We start from the raw sequence: 16,869 nt of genomic DNA on the forward strand, positions 1-16,869 counted from the left end.
GAGAATACACCCTCATCATTTTTCTCCCACCATCCCATCACTTGGCAAGCATCAACCATCACGTACCCAGATCTAGCAATGGCCCTTCATGACAGTGGAGTGGGTTGGTTTGGTTTTTTTTCCCCCCTTGATGCATCTCTGGAGAAAGTTTTCAACAGCAGTCAACATGTTAGAAGGTCAAAGGTGTAAAATCTGCACCAGAAGCAGGAAAGCAGAATAGAAGTCCATTGCTGCCATTCCACAGCTGTGTAGAAATACCAAGTGTGTCTGCTAAATAAGGATTAGGTACCATGGAAACCCACAATCTCTGGAGGCAAACTCCTACTGAAAAGAATCCAAAGAGATTTATACTGAATGTTGTTGAAAAATATGCTGCAACAGAATGACTTTTCTGCCAAAGTGAGACTCCTCATCTAAAAATAAAGTGATCCGTAGCAATTGAGTGTTTTACATGCACTTAAGTGACAGTTAAAAAGAACTGACTAAAATGATTTAACTAGGAATCTTTAACCTACTGGGTTTTTCAAGGTTTTTGGTTTTGTTTTTTTTTTTTTTTTTAAAACAGCATATAAGCATGTCAGGAAAAAAACAAACAAACACAAAAACAGTCATCAGGACTATGTGAAGGAAAAAAGTGAAATAAAATTACATAGAGATATATATATAAAATATGTATGTGTGTAGATAGATTATATACAGACATCTTTCACGCTCTCTCTCTCTCCATCCCAATAGCTACTTTACATATAATGTTTTACTTGCTCTTTCATTTTTTATGGATTTTAATCCAGATGTAAACACGTAACTACACATTTAACAGCACAATATACATATTTGCATTCACTCCCTATGGCTTCTAAGACATCTATTTCTTCCTATCCCCCACATTAACAGCAAAAGTGAAGCTATTAGTAAAGGATAGTAACACACCATGTGCCAGTATCAGAGCTCTTTTAGAAAAGTAAATATTCTGAGACTAACACTACTAGGAGTGTAGAGTTATCCTCGAAAATACATTCATTTCTCTCCACTTACTTTTTTAGGTTTCTTCTCTACTAAAGAATTACTTGGTATGATCCAAACAGATGTATGCTTCATATTTTTTGTAAAATTTTAAGTCAAGCATAGTTCCCAAGAGTTTTTCCTATTGCATGGTTATAGGAATTCATTACGAAATTTGTCAACAAAAACCTTAAGTCTCTAACACTAACAAAGACTATGGCCGGGACCAACATTTTTCAAATCGTCAAGTACAAAATATGAGTACAAAAATATTTATAGAAAAAAAGTTGGTAAAAAGCTTACTCTAGAGCTTGTAAACACTATGAAGTATTGCAACTCTGGGTTACTCCAGAATTTAGAGGTAATTAAAAAGATTACCATGTACCACGTAGCCTTCTGTTTGTCAAATGGTAACTCAAGAACAGCTTGAGGAACTGGTTTAAATTCTGTAAACAGTAAAAAATAAGGCTCTCCTCCTCGAAGACTTTCTAGTTAGAGGTAAGAGTGTACAGTATAGACCCATTAATAGAACAGAACCATGTCATTGAGGTCAGCGGTCAGTCTAAGGAAGTGTTCCATCTCTAACACAACCATCAGGAGATACACGGACAGCACACAAGCCTTAGTCACTTATTTGCCGTCTATTTTCCTCAGGCTCCCCTGACATTCACAGCTGTCATATTATGGCCGATAAAGCGTACATCTCTGCCTATTCCATTTGCATCTGTTATGGATTTGATGGGTGTGAATTTGTGTTCCCGAATCTGCTAGCACTATCTGCCTCCACGATCTTGTGTATTAACAAACTGCATATGTTCACTTCTTGTCTTTTCTGTGATTCAAACCAAATTTCAGTGACTGCTCTCCAGTCCTAATATTGCACAATGTGGTGAATAACAGCTCTGCAACTGCTTTGCCCGCAACTGCCTCGATGACTTTGCAAGCGTCGATCACTTCCAACTGCCACCACCCATTTCAGACGCCACTTTTAAGAAGGCTGCTTGCCTTTAACTTCTGTGGCTCCTCTAGGCTCCTCCTGTGAGACCCCAAAACTGTTTACAGTACCCAGCACGGGGCAGGTCCCAGGTTTCAGGCAATGATGCTTCCTGTTCTTCTCACTATCTTCCCTAACAATGGACAACATTTTATCAGGATTTGTTGGCAGCCTCCACTAACCAACAGCTTCAGCAAGTCATCAGTGACAGCTCCAAGAGTAGCAAGTCAAAAGGTCATGTCTTCACTTACCAGCAGTTTTATAGAATCAGTACAGAAAGCAGATCCTAGTCACTCTGAAGTCACAGAGAACAAACAAAACATGTACATTGTAAAAGCAGAGGGTATAGGAAAGCCTGTAAAACTAGGAAATGGACAGGGTTGTCACGAAGAGCAAACTCAGTCAACACTTAGTTCCAGCTTCCATTATAGTCCACATTCATCTGGGCTGAAAAATTCAGTGTTCATTTAAAGAGCTGAGTATATCTCTAAATATATTATGCATGTTTCACTTAGTAGCCCAAGCACAGCAGGAAGGTTCACACACAATGCTTCCTAATGAAGACAATGCAGGAAGATGCTAAAAATGGCAGATTCACTTTACAGGGCAAGGGATAAAGGAAAAAAAGGAGGTTTTCTCATGGAGAAGTATCATGATAACTGAACTGCAGAAGAAGCATACAGTTTCACCCTAAGTCCCTGATTTGAGAGAGACGGGAAAAAATGACTCAAGATTGCATCTCCTATATCACAGATAAGTAAGTGCCCTTGAAAATTCTGCAGTAAGACTCTAAGAAAAACTCTGAATGTCTCAACGTTATTGACAACATAGAGGTTTTATTGCTTGCGTATTTGAATAAAGCTAGTCAAGCAGGAACAGTGCCTTACTCTACAATACCATTTAGCCAAAAATGAAATCATTAGTTAAATAATACATAAATCAGAGGATATTATTAATCAATAAGAGCAAACCCACTTTACTCTTATTAGAAGGTCAATTGTGTCTGACTTTTTCAGCATATCTCATTTTCTTAGTAACTGGAAAATGGAGTATTCAAGCTCCTCAATGTAAGATATCAGCAAATCAAATCATTAGAGAGATAATACAGACAGAAATTTCAACAGCTTAAAACACACACATACACACCACCAGCTGAACACAGTTTTTGCACATTGCGTGCAGAAGAACAGGCTTTACTGAAAAGACTCTCATTTTGATCTGTGGTCTTCTCTCTTTTCCATCCACTGTGGGACTCACAGCTTTATTAAAGTTTAGTAACAAAGACAAATGCAACTCACACAACAACATTAAAAGGCCCTTTCTTTAAAGAATTCATTTTTGTCTCAACAGGTAGCATAGAGTTTTTTCAACCCCAGTGTTAGAGCTAAAGAGTGTCAACTAAGCATTTTAAAAGGAAGCCTACAGAATATGCAGCCCAAAGGACAATTCTCTGAATCTCTCAGTTGCTAGATAGATGCATACATCTAGAAGCAAGAACTTTCCAGCAGGTCAGGGTTGGTTGGTTTTGGTTTTTTTTTTTTTTTATATAAGGCAGCTAAACAAAAGCAAGAAAAAAACGCAGCAGTCTAGGAAGCTCAGCTCTTCAGAGGGGAGTAGAAGATGACCAAACTAGTGCTACCTGTGAGCCATTGGGAGTATTTAAAAAAAAAGTTCGCAGACATTGATGTATGTGAGAAAGAAACACAGGCCACACTGCGGCTCATCAGCTGTGGCCCAGCACTGCAGCGCTTTAGCAGCCTGCTTGTTTGTTCAAATTATTGAACTCTCATTCTAGAATTTGGGACAGGTTTTTAAGAGTAAGCAGCTTGTGCAAACGGTTTCCCTAATAATTTATTCTATGCATTTGATGCAAGTCAATTTTATGACCACAACTCTGGAGTTTCAATTAAGAGTCTTAATGCTTCAGTACATTCCTTAAGAATACCTGAAGTACTGTTTCCCTTAAATTCTAAAATATGACAACTGATTCAAAATACCATGATCAAAAAGAACAACTGGCCTCAGTACTGCCCAGGACTCTTATTCCAATTGTCTCATGCTTTACCAAAGGCATCACTCCTCAAAGGTGACAAGTGTTATCCATTATCAAGGCAATGCTTAAACAGGAGCCCGTGCTACTTCTTTACGGGAGGGGGGGAACCACACAAAAACACCACACCAAAAACTTACTTTCTGCAACAAGGAGATAACTAATACTGTAAGCACCCTCTTGTCAAAAGCTTTTCATCAAGGCTGCTCTACGTAACATTTTCAGATTAATCAGGGAAAAGCAAAATCACGTTCAATAATTCAAGCTACACATACACCTTTTACCAAGAACATGATGCTGACCTCTCCTACAACAACACTCAGCATTAATAGGATTACTGTCAAAAGGTAAAATATTGTTCAAAGCTAAAACAGACAAACTATGTTTGTGAATGTTAAGTTACCAAACAGCAGCTAGAAACTGCTTTTTTTTTTTTTTCCAATTTTTTACTGGAAAGCCACGTTTCACAAGAAGGAAGATGACAAAGCTCTGCCAAACACCTTGAACAGTAACTCAAGAAAAAGAAAAATGGGATTACAAACAGAAATGAAGCAATATGCAGGTTATTGACCAGATTTTGTTGTGTCTACACCACTCAAAGTTTGAAGGCTTGTTTTCTAAATCATTCTGTCCATTCCAAACACAGTTGGAGGAGGTGCAGCCAGGGATGGGGTTGGGGGTGTGACTCAGTATCTAATGTTTTGGCTATAGAGTGACTGAGGACTAAGTTAGCCTATATCAAGTTCTAGGCTAATCTTAGCCTACGATAATGGAAACGATGCTTAAGTGGAATAAATTTAAATGTTAAAACGAAAATGTATTTTCCACTTTCACTGTAAATCTCAAAGCCATAAGGCATCTGCATCCTGACCTATGCTGTGAGCCCTGGCTGTGCAAGTCTGAAATGACTTCAGCAGAAAACAGAACTTGTTAGTCATTTTCATTAAAAACACAGCTGGCGAAGGGGGTGCCCGTGTTACTAAAATCAGCTAGCTGTGGCAGTACTTGCCCAGGAAGTGGGAGACCTAAGCCTGAGGCAGCTCAAACCCACGGTCTTGGCTGTGCAATAGCTCAGTTTCAGTAGGAAGAGTTGGCAGTGCGTCTCTGACCTAACAAGTTGCCAACTCTTTCATTCGGTTTTTACTCATAATCTCTTAGGATTACTCCTCTGTTTGAAAATGGTTTGCCTAATGTGGGTGTACCGATATACGTCCATTTGTTCATTCCCCTCCCCAAAGCAGCTGACGCACCTGAAGCCTAGAGCGAGGTTTAAGGCTATGAAACTCAACACAACATTCAAATCTATGACTGTAAACTGAGCACTGAGGCCTCACAAAGTTAGGTCTGATGACAAAACAAGGAAGATGCGGCAACTGGTAACATCAACACTGTCACTGGGGAGAAAGTTTCAAAATAAACCTAGAATTAGCCATTTGTCAAAAGTACCTGATTTTCCCCATCTGGAAGACTGCTACTAACACTTTGTATTAACATAGCTCTTGATTTCTGAGATTATCCTGATGTGGTTCCTACCACATTTTTCAGATATGAACAATCTGAGAGAATGCTCAGAGTTTCTCTTTTTTAAAGTAGCATGAAAAGAACTTCTAGCTTGGCCACATCACAGCTGACTTCTACTAAGAACACCCGCTATTTGAAGGCATTTTGTTCCTGTTACTGAACTTCTGCCTTTTTTAATAGGATTAGAAGACTCGCTAGATGTGGCACGTACGAGTGCCACAGCCTGAGGCTGTCCTTTTACATTATATGACTTAGTGTCACTGCTCAGATCAGGTACATCTTTCTTTTCGTTTTGTGCATCTTTCAAGAACTTAAAATCCTCAGTTTCACAAGATAGGCTCAGCCATGCCAACAGCTTGCCAACACTAGAAAGGACCAGTCCTGTTCCCACCCTCCCCTCCTGCACTACCCTCGTGCAGACTCAACCCAGACCTCCAGAGAAAAGCCCGTGCGGAACAACCCAGGTATGTCTTGCTGGTTTTTACTACTCATTTTGACTTGTTCAGCACAGTGAAACTTGTGTCCTATATAATTAAACTAATCTGTGCGCAGGGCTGATAAAAGCCACTTTATGCCCCCTCTGTGCCCATGCCAAAAGAAAGGAAGCTACCCACATAAAGAACTGGAAAGCTTTTGTAACCGCTGTTACTCCTGTTGTACCAGTGAGCCAGCGTTTCTTCCTGTGAATCAGTTGCAGGGCTGGATGTTTCCTCTGTGGCCCTCCAAAAGAGAGATCCAAAAACCAGACAGCAATAGCAACATACGAAGTTAGGCCACTCTGCTTTAAATTACAAAGGGGAACTGGCCGAAAGGATTGTACCTGTCCGGTACCTCATCACCTTAATTTCGAAGAAACACTCAAAGAGATATGAGGTTTATTTCCTTGGTCATATGAAACATGAAAGTACTTAAACGCTTCACTACAAAGCGAAAAAAATGTAAAATATATTACTTTTTAAGCATTAACTGCATCACTACTGTATGTGCAAACATTCCTCAACATTTACAATTTTTCTTCTTTGTTTATTGGCAGGATTCTTCATAAAAACAAAGAAAAGCATTTATAAAAATATTAAAGCTATTCTTTCAAGAAAAAAAAACACCAAGTTTAATAGACACATTCGTCACAGGTAAAGGTGTTACAGAAATAAGTCCAAAATTTAAAATGTTTATTATTAAATTCAAAAAAACAATGACGATGCAAGCACAGCCCGTTGTTTGAAGGTGTAATTTACCTCACTTCGAAAGACCCTCATTTGTCCTTCTAAACTGTTGAAGTTCTACTTTAGGTGTTCCATGTGCAAAAAGCCAGTGCACTGAGAAATTTTATCTTCAGTGATGAAGAGGTTTAGTGATTTATCACTAAAAATATCAGTGCAGCTGTCACAAGCAAGCAATAGTAATGCTTATCACTTAATGCATCTTTACTCGATATTTTTCAGTACTATAAATATAGTCCCGTAAATGCAGCGTTTTATCTTCCAGTTACGACTTTACCACCAGCTCTATGGAAAGCAACAGAATTTCCCTAACGTAAGCTAGCTCAATCTGTTCAGTAATGCCAATTACATAAGAGTTCTCCAAAGACAATTAACACTCTAGAAAACAGGCTAGATATCAGCTACAGGTCTTGTATCAAATAAACAAGAGTTGGGTTTTTATTTGCCAATCGCTATTAGGCTCAGTCCCATGAAAAGAAAGGAAGGAGGAAGAGAAAGAGATTTTTCTTTGTGCACATTTCCTGTGTAGGTTGACTTTCACGTGTTTGAGACCTACAAAGATAACTTGACTTTGATTAAGGTTTTTAAACAATTAACATCGTGAGAGAAACAAGTCAATGACAATGGGGTTAAGAGATACAGGAAGTTAAGCCTTATCTGAGATAACCGTAAAACTATTCACAACACGTAGCATTATGCAGGCAAATGGGTTGGAATAAAGTGTTTACAGTAGCAATTTTCATCTCTTAACCCTGTTTCTAAAAAGCACGCAAAACATATTCATACAAGATTCACACACCTTTCAAAAAAAAAACAAACAATTTCTTTATCCCTGTACAGCACTGTACAATAGCAGGCCACCATCTCAGGGTCTTGCATCACATGCCCCTTACCAACCCCACCAAACCTAGGTGCTGTAGTGGCACGGCAAGTTCGGTGACAGCTAAACTGGCAACCGTGTGGACTGCTGCCTTTGGCTCCATCTGTCCCAGTTTGCTACCTACCACTTACCTATCTAGCTCTGACCACCCCCTAAGTCAAAGACTGATGACTACCTGACCCCTGACTGATAACCCAAAGCTTTATTCAAGGCTTCTATTCAGAAAGACTGGGGTTGGGGGAGAGCGAGTTGATTACAATTCTTAAGCAGTTCAGCATGTAAGCCCTGCAGCCTTCAATGGGATTTCTGTGCCTAAATCTCCCATATGCATGTGAAGTCTTCTCTCATGACTGTTATCTGCAAAATCACATTTCACAGAGGAAAAAAAAAAAAGGCAATCCCAAGCTTTAATACGTAGTTGCTCACCCAGTTTTACGCACTGCAGAAAACTGGCTGCAATTCTTTTTCTTTTTTTTCAGTATAGATTCACAAAGCCTCATTGAAATCACTTTTTCTTTCAGACAGACCTTTCAGACAAGATAGTAAGGCACAAATTAAGGTCAGATGACAAAGAGCTAGAAGGTAAAAAGAATCAGGAGAATGATCACTGAAGAATTTTTATCATCATTTTCCTAAAGTTGATGCCTCAGTCCCCTTATCCAACAACCACCACAATAGGGGAAGAAAGAGAAGAAACATACAGCAATAAGGAAACAACACAACTGAACTGAGTATACCTGTCATGAATGTAAAATTTAAGACATGTTTACCAATAGGATTGCAGCATGCAGGTGACTAAGGAAAAAAAAAAAGGAAGTAAAGCAAGACAACAAAGGTTGGCTAATTTACTTCTGATGTCATATTCCTCCAGGGAAGCATGACAAATTCTTACCCATCAATTAGTTGTCTTTTTGCCCTACGAAGAGAGGGCAAAAAAGGAGGGGCAGAAACCAATACAAATCACACATGCCTGCGGCAGACAGTTACGTAATGCTGATCTATCTCCTGCTCTTTGCTCACAACACTTACTTTGCTGCAGTTCCAAGTACCAGCTTTTTAACAGTTGCCTGAACATTTTTAAACTGCTTTTTAAATAGAACACAGGCGCACAAAAACGAGTAAGATGCAGAACGAAGCTTTAGTGCTAATGCTGACAGAGATAAAAAACAAAAGAAGCTGAGAGTTAGCTCTATGATTGGACATTTTCTGTTTCATAAGAAGTCATAAAACTGGCTTGTGCTAACGCTCAAAACTAAACTGCCTGCCATTCTTAAAGCCTTTTAGTTTAACTTACTTGAAGAAACCACAAATAAAAAGAGGCAGCACTGAGATAGCTCCTTCAACCTCACTGAAGCACTGCTGTCACTGCCAGGAACAGAAATGCAAGTCAGTAATTCTTCTGAAAATGATGTACGCCTATAATTCTTTCTATTTAGAAGAGAACTTGCCCTGAACAGGGTGAAACAGGCCAGTCAGAAGTGAAGGCAGAATGGGTACAACTGGAAAAAAAAAAGTATTTGGTGCTATTCATGAAAAAAAAAAAAAAGACACAGTGAGCATAGCAGAACTGGTCAGATTTCATCAGCTTCGCACTAGGGAGTGGGACGATCACAAAACTAATGTGATATTAGCCATGTCAAGTCATATTTCTCTTCTATGCTTTGTCCTTAAAAATTAGGACACAGCCATAAAATCTGCAATAATGTATTGCTTACTACCTATCACAGCCATTATGTAAGCAAATACATCATAACACTTAAGATCACATGCTTTAATAATCAGGTGCTAATTACGTACATCTGCAATTCCCTTGTTTCTTCCATTCTCTGACTCAACAAGTAAGTAAATAATATGACAAAAATCTCAATGTCTAGCAGTCAGATATAACAGAGAGAAGATAACACAACACGCTCTCTCCTGTGGGACAGTAATCAGTAAGGTCATATTTTAAACTCCAGAGTACTTCAGAGATTAAGAGAGCCTTTCATTGTGACTTGCAACAAATTCAATGGAACTTAATGTGCTGCAATTGCGAAGCCTCAGAGAATGCTTCTGTAACAAGTTCAGTGACACAAACTGACCACAAAGTTTAATACACACAGGGAACTGACTAGGCCAACTCCTGCTGTCAAATATTAAGATTAGCCCCTTTAGAAGGCCACACCAAGAGCCCAGAGTTGGGCACTAGCACCACTGCTGGAAGTTCCTAATCAAACATAGCATAAAAATATTACAGAAGCAAAGTATTTCTTCATTCCATCCTGCCATGGTTTTTTTTCTATTCCTTTGAGTAACAGAATTAAAAATCCCCTTATATTCATCTGAACTTTATTGCATATACTTTTAAGGCCTTTTAAAACAAACCCAGATTACTTCAAGCTTCAGGGAGACTAGTGTTTGCAGGCTGTTAAGGAACCGCTCTGCCAGCACATTCGTTCTCCACTGCGAAGGAGGGGGAATCACTCTAGGACTTCTGCTGGTTCCAAGTGATGATAGCGTGGCACAGGAAAAGCAGCAGGCTGGAAAGCACTGACCCGTAAAGCACTTAGCAACCCGCGAGCATCCTAAAGGCATACGTCACTCCTGAGAAGTCACAGGGTGCCAGGTGTGTTCATCAGCTACACGACAATCCCAATTGTCCAAGAGCACACAGAAATGTCCTGTGATGTAAGACTATGAAAATAAATATTCCAAACCTATTACAAGGGTTTTCGTTTTGTTTTTTTTCCCCCCAGACCATAACCTAGGAACAACCAGAACATAAGTATCAGCAGTTAGTTCTACATATGCACAGCAGTAAATGTGACTACTTCTGTGGACACGGTTTCACTGCTCAAGATGTAAAACACAAAGAGTAAGATAAATAATTCAGGATCTAGCTCGAAGATTGTGGTTGAAATTTGAATTACAGACATTAGCAAAGATTTCAGGCTTCTACAGTACTACCGTACATTCATGGCAAAGCCACAAAGTACCAGGAACTGAAGAATAAAACTGAACCTTTTGAGGGGACTGACTGCACCCAAGTAATTTTAGCAACTGATAATGAGAAAAAACTTACATATTTTGAGTATAAATGACATTAAGGTAATGATGGCAAGATTAATCTATCTGACGTTAAACTAACAAGTGCGAGAAACAAGCCGCACCATCAATTCTGGCAGGAGGAAAATCTTTGCATCCTAAACGACTACTTCCGCAGTGAAGTTTAGAAAGAACGGACGTTTAAACTGGACTCAATGAACAAGAGCCGCGAAGGCTGAGCTTTAGTAAGCAAGGGTGCTCGTTGTGTGTATGTGCACGCGTGTGCGTGCATATGCAGGCAGAGGCTTACCGAAGGTCAGTCTTGTGAGTTTTACAGTCTCCTGCGTCTAATCTTCGGTAAGCCAGCGTACACGTGTGTGCGCGCCAGTCTGTGCGTGTGTCACGCACACTGGCTTACAGATGACAACACACACCACGCATTACACCCTATCCCTGTGCCAGGCACTTACGAACTACTAAGAATAAGAAGGTTTTAGAGCAGAAAGGCCGCTTCACCCCCGACACGTACAGACCAGGCTGACTGTCCCGTCCCCGACCCCCCGGCGAGGCGGGCGCGCACCCCCGCCCCGCCCGCGCCCCCCGGGGGCCCGCCGCCCCCCACCGGCGGGGGACGCGCTCGGGGAGACCGGGCGCCCGCAAACCGCGACGGAGGGCGGCGGGGGAGCCGGAGGGACGGGCAGGGGCGGGAGCAGGGGCGGCTTCCCGTACGGGAGGGCGGCCGGCCGGCCGCCCCCTCAGAGCCCTGGTTGGGGGTGGGGGGTGCCGCCGGGGCCGCGCCGCCCGGGCAAGGCCCGGCTGTCAGAGCCCCGCCGATGAAGGGGAACGGGAGGTGACGGGGCGCCGCTCGGGCCCGCACCGGCGCTGGAGAAACGCCGGGGGTCCCTGTCAGACCCCGCGGGCGGGAGCCGAGGGCCGGGGAAGGGAGCCCCGACCGCCCCCTCCCCCGCCCCGACCGGCCCCGACCGGCCGCGGCAGCGGCGGGGGGAAGCGAGCGGTACCGCCGCACTCACCACTTGGTAGCGGCTGGCGGGCTGGTGGTGATCCATCCTGGCCGCCCGCCGACACGCACAAGCGCGGCCCGCAGCTCCTTCGAGCGACCCCGCGTCTCTCGGCCTTTCCTCCGCCCGCTCCGCCGGAGCCGGAGCTGCCGCCGCCCCGGCCCTCCCACCCGCGCTGCGGCCGCCCCCCGCCCACCCTGGCGGCGGAGCCGGCCCAGGCACCGCCCCCGCCCGGGGAGGTGCCGGTACAGACACCGGCCCATCTCCATGACGCGCCGCGTCCGCCCCGGCCGGGCTGCTGCGGGCTCGCTGGCTGCCGCACGCAGGCAGGGCCGGGCCGGGCCGGGCCGGGCCGCGCCGCCCGCCGCTCCGGCGTCGCTCCTCTCCCCATGTTCCCCACGGGGCCGCCGAGCCCGCACCCCCCGCCTGCTGGCCTCGTCCTTTCTGCCGCTGGGGGCGGCCGCCTCCCACCGGTGCGCTCGGCCGAGGGCTGATGGAGGCCTTGGCGCGGCTGCGGGCCTGCCCATTGTGCCGAGCTGAGCCTAGCTGCGTTGAGCGTAGCCCGCTGGCCGCCATCCCCAGCCCCCTCCTGGGTGGCCACGCATGCACAGCGCCCGCCTCCTGACCAGGTGTCTCCACCTCAGCCCTTTTCCCGCTCTTTTCTCTGCAGTACTGTTCTGTGAAGCTGTTCTGTCCCCAAACCTTGCATAGATACCTCCATGGGGCAAGGAGGATAGGCCACTGCCAGAGATCCTCTGGACCTGGAGAATGATCTCAAATAGGTGTCTCCCTGTGACACTTCGGAGTCATGAGACCATTTACCCTCAGTTCCTTTAAAAATGCAAGGCAAAGCACCATTCTCTGACAAGATAATGTGACTTTGTCCTCTTCCGCATAAAACTGTGAATGTTCATGTGTTTATATGTTTTTGACCTCCTGGGGTAAAACCAGTGAAAAACACCTTCACCCGTAGTGGCGTATCAGACGAGGATGACTCATTCCTAGGTTCCCAGAGTGCCAGAGGTGTAGCTGTGGTACAAAACAATTTCAAAATAGCTGTACATGCAGCTCCTAGTTGCAGCGGAGAGGAGCATCTGTACGTGTAGCGGGACTTGATCTGTGAGGTAGATGCTCTCACGAAAGGAACTTCTTGCTGTCACCAATGGCTTGCACGCAGAACTTTATCCTGCAGCCCAGATCACCGCCTTTATCCAGGCTTGCTTGCTTGCATGGGGGCTGACCTGCGCAGCGGGGTAAGTGTTTTCGTGCAGGCGGTTGTTACTGATAAGCTGGGTGAGGACTTGATGGAGCAAAGTCCCAGTATGCGCGCGTAGGAGGGCAGAGAAGTGGAGAGCGAGCTCAGAGTTCTGTTTCGAGGCGGGGGCGGGAGTGAAGATGTGCAGGATTATGAGGGAGGAGGGGGGTGAAGTGTGAGGCTTTCTGCGTGCGCCCAGGACCTCGCTTGCAGCCCGTATCTGGCTAATGCAGTGGTTACTGAAGCTACTCAAACATACAGGTTTGGGAAGTGTAGGCCTAGTCTATTGTTCGTTGCATTTGTTATGTTCCTCATACAAGAACTCTTGTTGCGTATCAAAAGCCCTAACAGTTAGGAGACAAAGTTGGCAGAGAAATACAGGTTAGAAATGGATTAATGTTGTTATTTTCCTAACAGGATTTCCTCCTTTTTCCTCTTTACCTCTATACATAATGAAAGTTTCTACGTTTAATTAGTCTGTCTTAAAAGAAACAGTTATTAGTAAAGGTCATGTTGAGTTTAAGAACAGTCTGCACAGAGTACTGCACTGTGTTTCTGTTACCAAATAGAAGGAAAAATCTCTTAATTCTATTACCAGATTTCACGGGAAATTGAATTTGGACCATTCGTGTAATAGGTTTAACTTCTAGTGTCTTATATATTGTTAGAAACAAATTTCGCCAAAGTAAACTGTTTTGGAAGTGTTTCATGTGACATCTCAGCCCAGGAAGGCGTTTCCTGAAAAGTGTAAAAAACAGAAATGGAGTGTTGATCTGAAACTTTGAAAATGTCACCTGACCCCCACATTTTTTTAAGTTTTTTTTTTTGTATCTCAGCTCTGTGGAACACACTGTCCTAGAAACTCCAACTTGGGCACTAGTTCAGAGCTGCCAAACAGCATTTCAGTCTGTAAATATTGGAATACAACTGAGTAAGCGTTTACTAAGATGTAACTTTCAGTTTTGAACTCGTGCAAATCGCTGCTTCTTTCTTTTTCTTGATCTTCTTTTAAGGGAAGAAGGGATGGTAGGCAAGAACCAGAACGTCTTTAATAGGGAAATTAGAAAATACTCCATAGAAACTTGTGAAAAGAGGCAGTAGGAATAGGGGTAGATTCAGCACAGGTAGTAAAGGTGCACGTGGGCAGGGATTTTCATACTTATGGACAAATTTTAGATGGGTGATACAACTGATAAGGTATACAGAGACCCAGCTTCTCTTTGTTTAGTAATATTATCAGTGTACTGATGGAACTTACCCTCAAAACAGATGATGTGACTAATTTAGGCTTTAAATATGTCCATCTTTCAGTAATTATTCTTTCTGGAACCTTGTAACTTTTAAAGCTATGTAACCGGATAGGAGGTTATGTCATTGTACTGGTAGAAGGCTAAAAAAGGAAAGTCATGCATTTCTGTCAGATCTTTGTATTTTCAAAACAGTATTATTTGTATATTTTAATTTAACTGTCTGAGTCCAGAGGTTTTGATTATGGCATAATATTAATCAATAATGCAAAGTAATTGGCAAGCGCTAAGGCACTTTCATATAACAGAACCACAGAATGGTTAGGGTTGGAAGGGACTTCTGGAGGCCATCTGGTCCAACCCCCCTGCTCAGGCAGGGCCACCTGGAACCAGTTACCCAGGACCACGTCCAGATGGCTTCTGAATATCTCCAAGGATGGAGGTGACTGCACAACCTCTGTGGGCATCCTGTGCCAGTGCTCTGTCAATCTCACAGCAAACAAAAAAACCCAAACAGTCTTTCCTGATGTTCAGAGGGAACCTCCTGCGTTTCAGTTTGTGCCCACTGCCTCTGGTCCTGTCACTGAGCACCACTGAAAAGAGCCTGGCTCTGTCCTCTTTGCACCCTCCCTTCAGGTATTTATATACATTGATGAGATCCCCCACTCCAAGCCTTCTCTCCTCCAGGCTGAGCAACCCCAGGTCTCAGAGACTTCCCTCACAGGAGGGATGCTCCAGTCCCTTCATCATCTTCATGTACTTCTGTTAGACTCTCTCCAGTATGTCCATGTCTCTCTTGTACTCTCCCATACAAAACAGGTATTGAATGTGAGAAATGTATATTTCAGAACTGTTAGGATGTTATTACTTAGATGAACAAGTCATGTTGACTAAAACACTTAAATCTTAGTTTTAAGATTTACTTTTTCAGTTTGACCTTCTTAAACCGTAAGGGCCTTATGGTGTCAGTAATGGTTATCACTGTTTTCTGGATCCTGCAGTAAATTGTTTATTGTAAAAGATCTGTATTTAGGGAGACATAAGTAGTGTTCTAAATAGCATGTAAACTAAATAGTGTCAAAAATGACATTTAAAAGCAAGTATTACTTCAGATTTGTTTAGGAAAGAAGAAACTTAGTTGCTGCTAGTCAGCACGTTTACCACAGTTTAAACTTCACTCCACCGTGAAAACAAGCCAAGAAAAGAATCTTGGTAGTAATAACTGTTGCAAGCTCAGTTCTGCAGAAAGTTAACTTGAAGGATGTGATCTGGATTCAGACAAGTCTGAACGTAATGGCACAAAGGCAAGCAGTACAAGACTGTTTGCAATTTTAAGCTTGCTTTTCGTTCATTATTCAGTCAATGGCCAGCAAATAAGGAAGCACTATATTTAACTTTACACTTCTTCACCTGTATAAGCCTATATACATTTGTAAGGTTTCTGATCAAACTTACATAATGGGTAGATTTCAGAACTAGATTAATTTTATTGTAATAAACCTACATAAAACCAACACTGCATATTGATATTATCCTGCAATTTTGTACTATTTTAAGCAAATAATATGCTTACTGTCCTATTTTGCTTACTGTACCTTGTAAAGAATTTAGAATAAAAGCTGTTCATTTCTATCAAAAACCTGAACAAAAAAATAAGATTTCAGGTTTTGCAGCTTCATTTTGCATCTTGAGCATTGGTAATCAGACCTCTAATACATAATGTCAATGGGAAATAAATAGGTTTTTCCAAATGTAAATCTAATGAAATGAATGTACCTAATTTACTCATGGACCAACCTGAAACCAGGCTATGAATTTACTGACCGTATTTGTTTACCTCACTGTTTTCAAACTCTGTTTATAAACTATTTAGTTTTAATTCCATGTTTTTCGTTATGTAAACTGCATATATGGGTCCAGATAGCTCCTTTAAGCCGGAAGTTGCATTAAATAAACCACTGGGACAGAATTTCTTAGAAAGGAACAGCAGGAGGCTGGCTTAGTTTTCTTTGTTTTTTCTTCTCCTTTTTTAGGCAACACAGGCAATGCCAGAGCCATCATTAACAGGAAGACTAGACTACTTTTAAGATTTCGCAGCTGAATACAGATTTTCAATTACACTGTCATCATCTTTGTTCAGTGTGTATATACATGTGTATAGTCTTGCAAATCTGGTCCTTGGATATGTTCAAATACCGCATGGATATATCTGAACCATCAGTGTAGGAAGAGTTAGTACATGAATTATTACAGGAGCTTGACCCCTACAAATCGATCAACCCTGTTGCCATCCACCCGAGGGTGTTGAGAGAGCTGGCTGTTGTCATCGCAAGGCCACTCTGCATAATCTTTGAGAAGTCCTGGAGAACAGGGGATGTCCCAGAGGACTGTAGGAAGGCAAATGTTACCCCTACCTACAAGAAAGGCTCGAGGGAGGATCCGGGTAACTATGGGCCCATCAGCCTTACTTCAGTCCCTGGGAAAGTTATGGAACGAATCCTCCTGGGGGCCATCACAAGTCAAATGAAACACGTGACTGGGAAAAGGGCACTAAGGGCAGATCGTGCTTGACAAACCTGGTGGCCTTCTATGACAAAGTGACTTGCCTGGTTGACATGGGGCGGGTGGTGGACATTGTCTACGTGGACTTTGATACG

At 42.7% G+C, this 16,869-nt stretch overlaps 1 protein-coding gene across 2 annotated transcripts in view; it reads right to left on the reverse strand.

The window, feature by feature from the left end:
- The window catches only part of NDFIP2 (Nedd4 family interacting protein 2), a 46,355-nt gene extending 34,463 nt beyond the window's left edge, over nt 1-11,892 (reverse strand). The window contains exon 1 of one of the 2 annotated variants that reach the window (XM_064440698.1): nt 11,723-11,892. In XM_064440698.1, the coding sequence (XP_064296768.1) occupies nt 11,723-11,758 (36 nt within the window). In that variant the 5' untranslated portion in view covers nt 11,759-11,892. The remainder of the gene's footprint in view (nt 1-11,722) is intronic. The other variant, XM_064440699.1, reaches the window with a different exon arrangement.
- Between the last annotated feature and the right edge of the window lie 4,977 nt (nt 11,893-16,869).

This window comes from Phalacrocorax carbo, chromosome 1 (genome assembly GCF_963921805.1).
Source record: "Phalacrocorax carbo chromosome 1, bPhaCar2.1, whole genome shotgun sequence".
Lineage (NCBI taxonomy): Eukaryota > Metazoa > Chordata > Aves > Suliformes > Phalacrocoracidae > Phalacrocorax > Phalacrocorax carbo.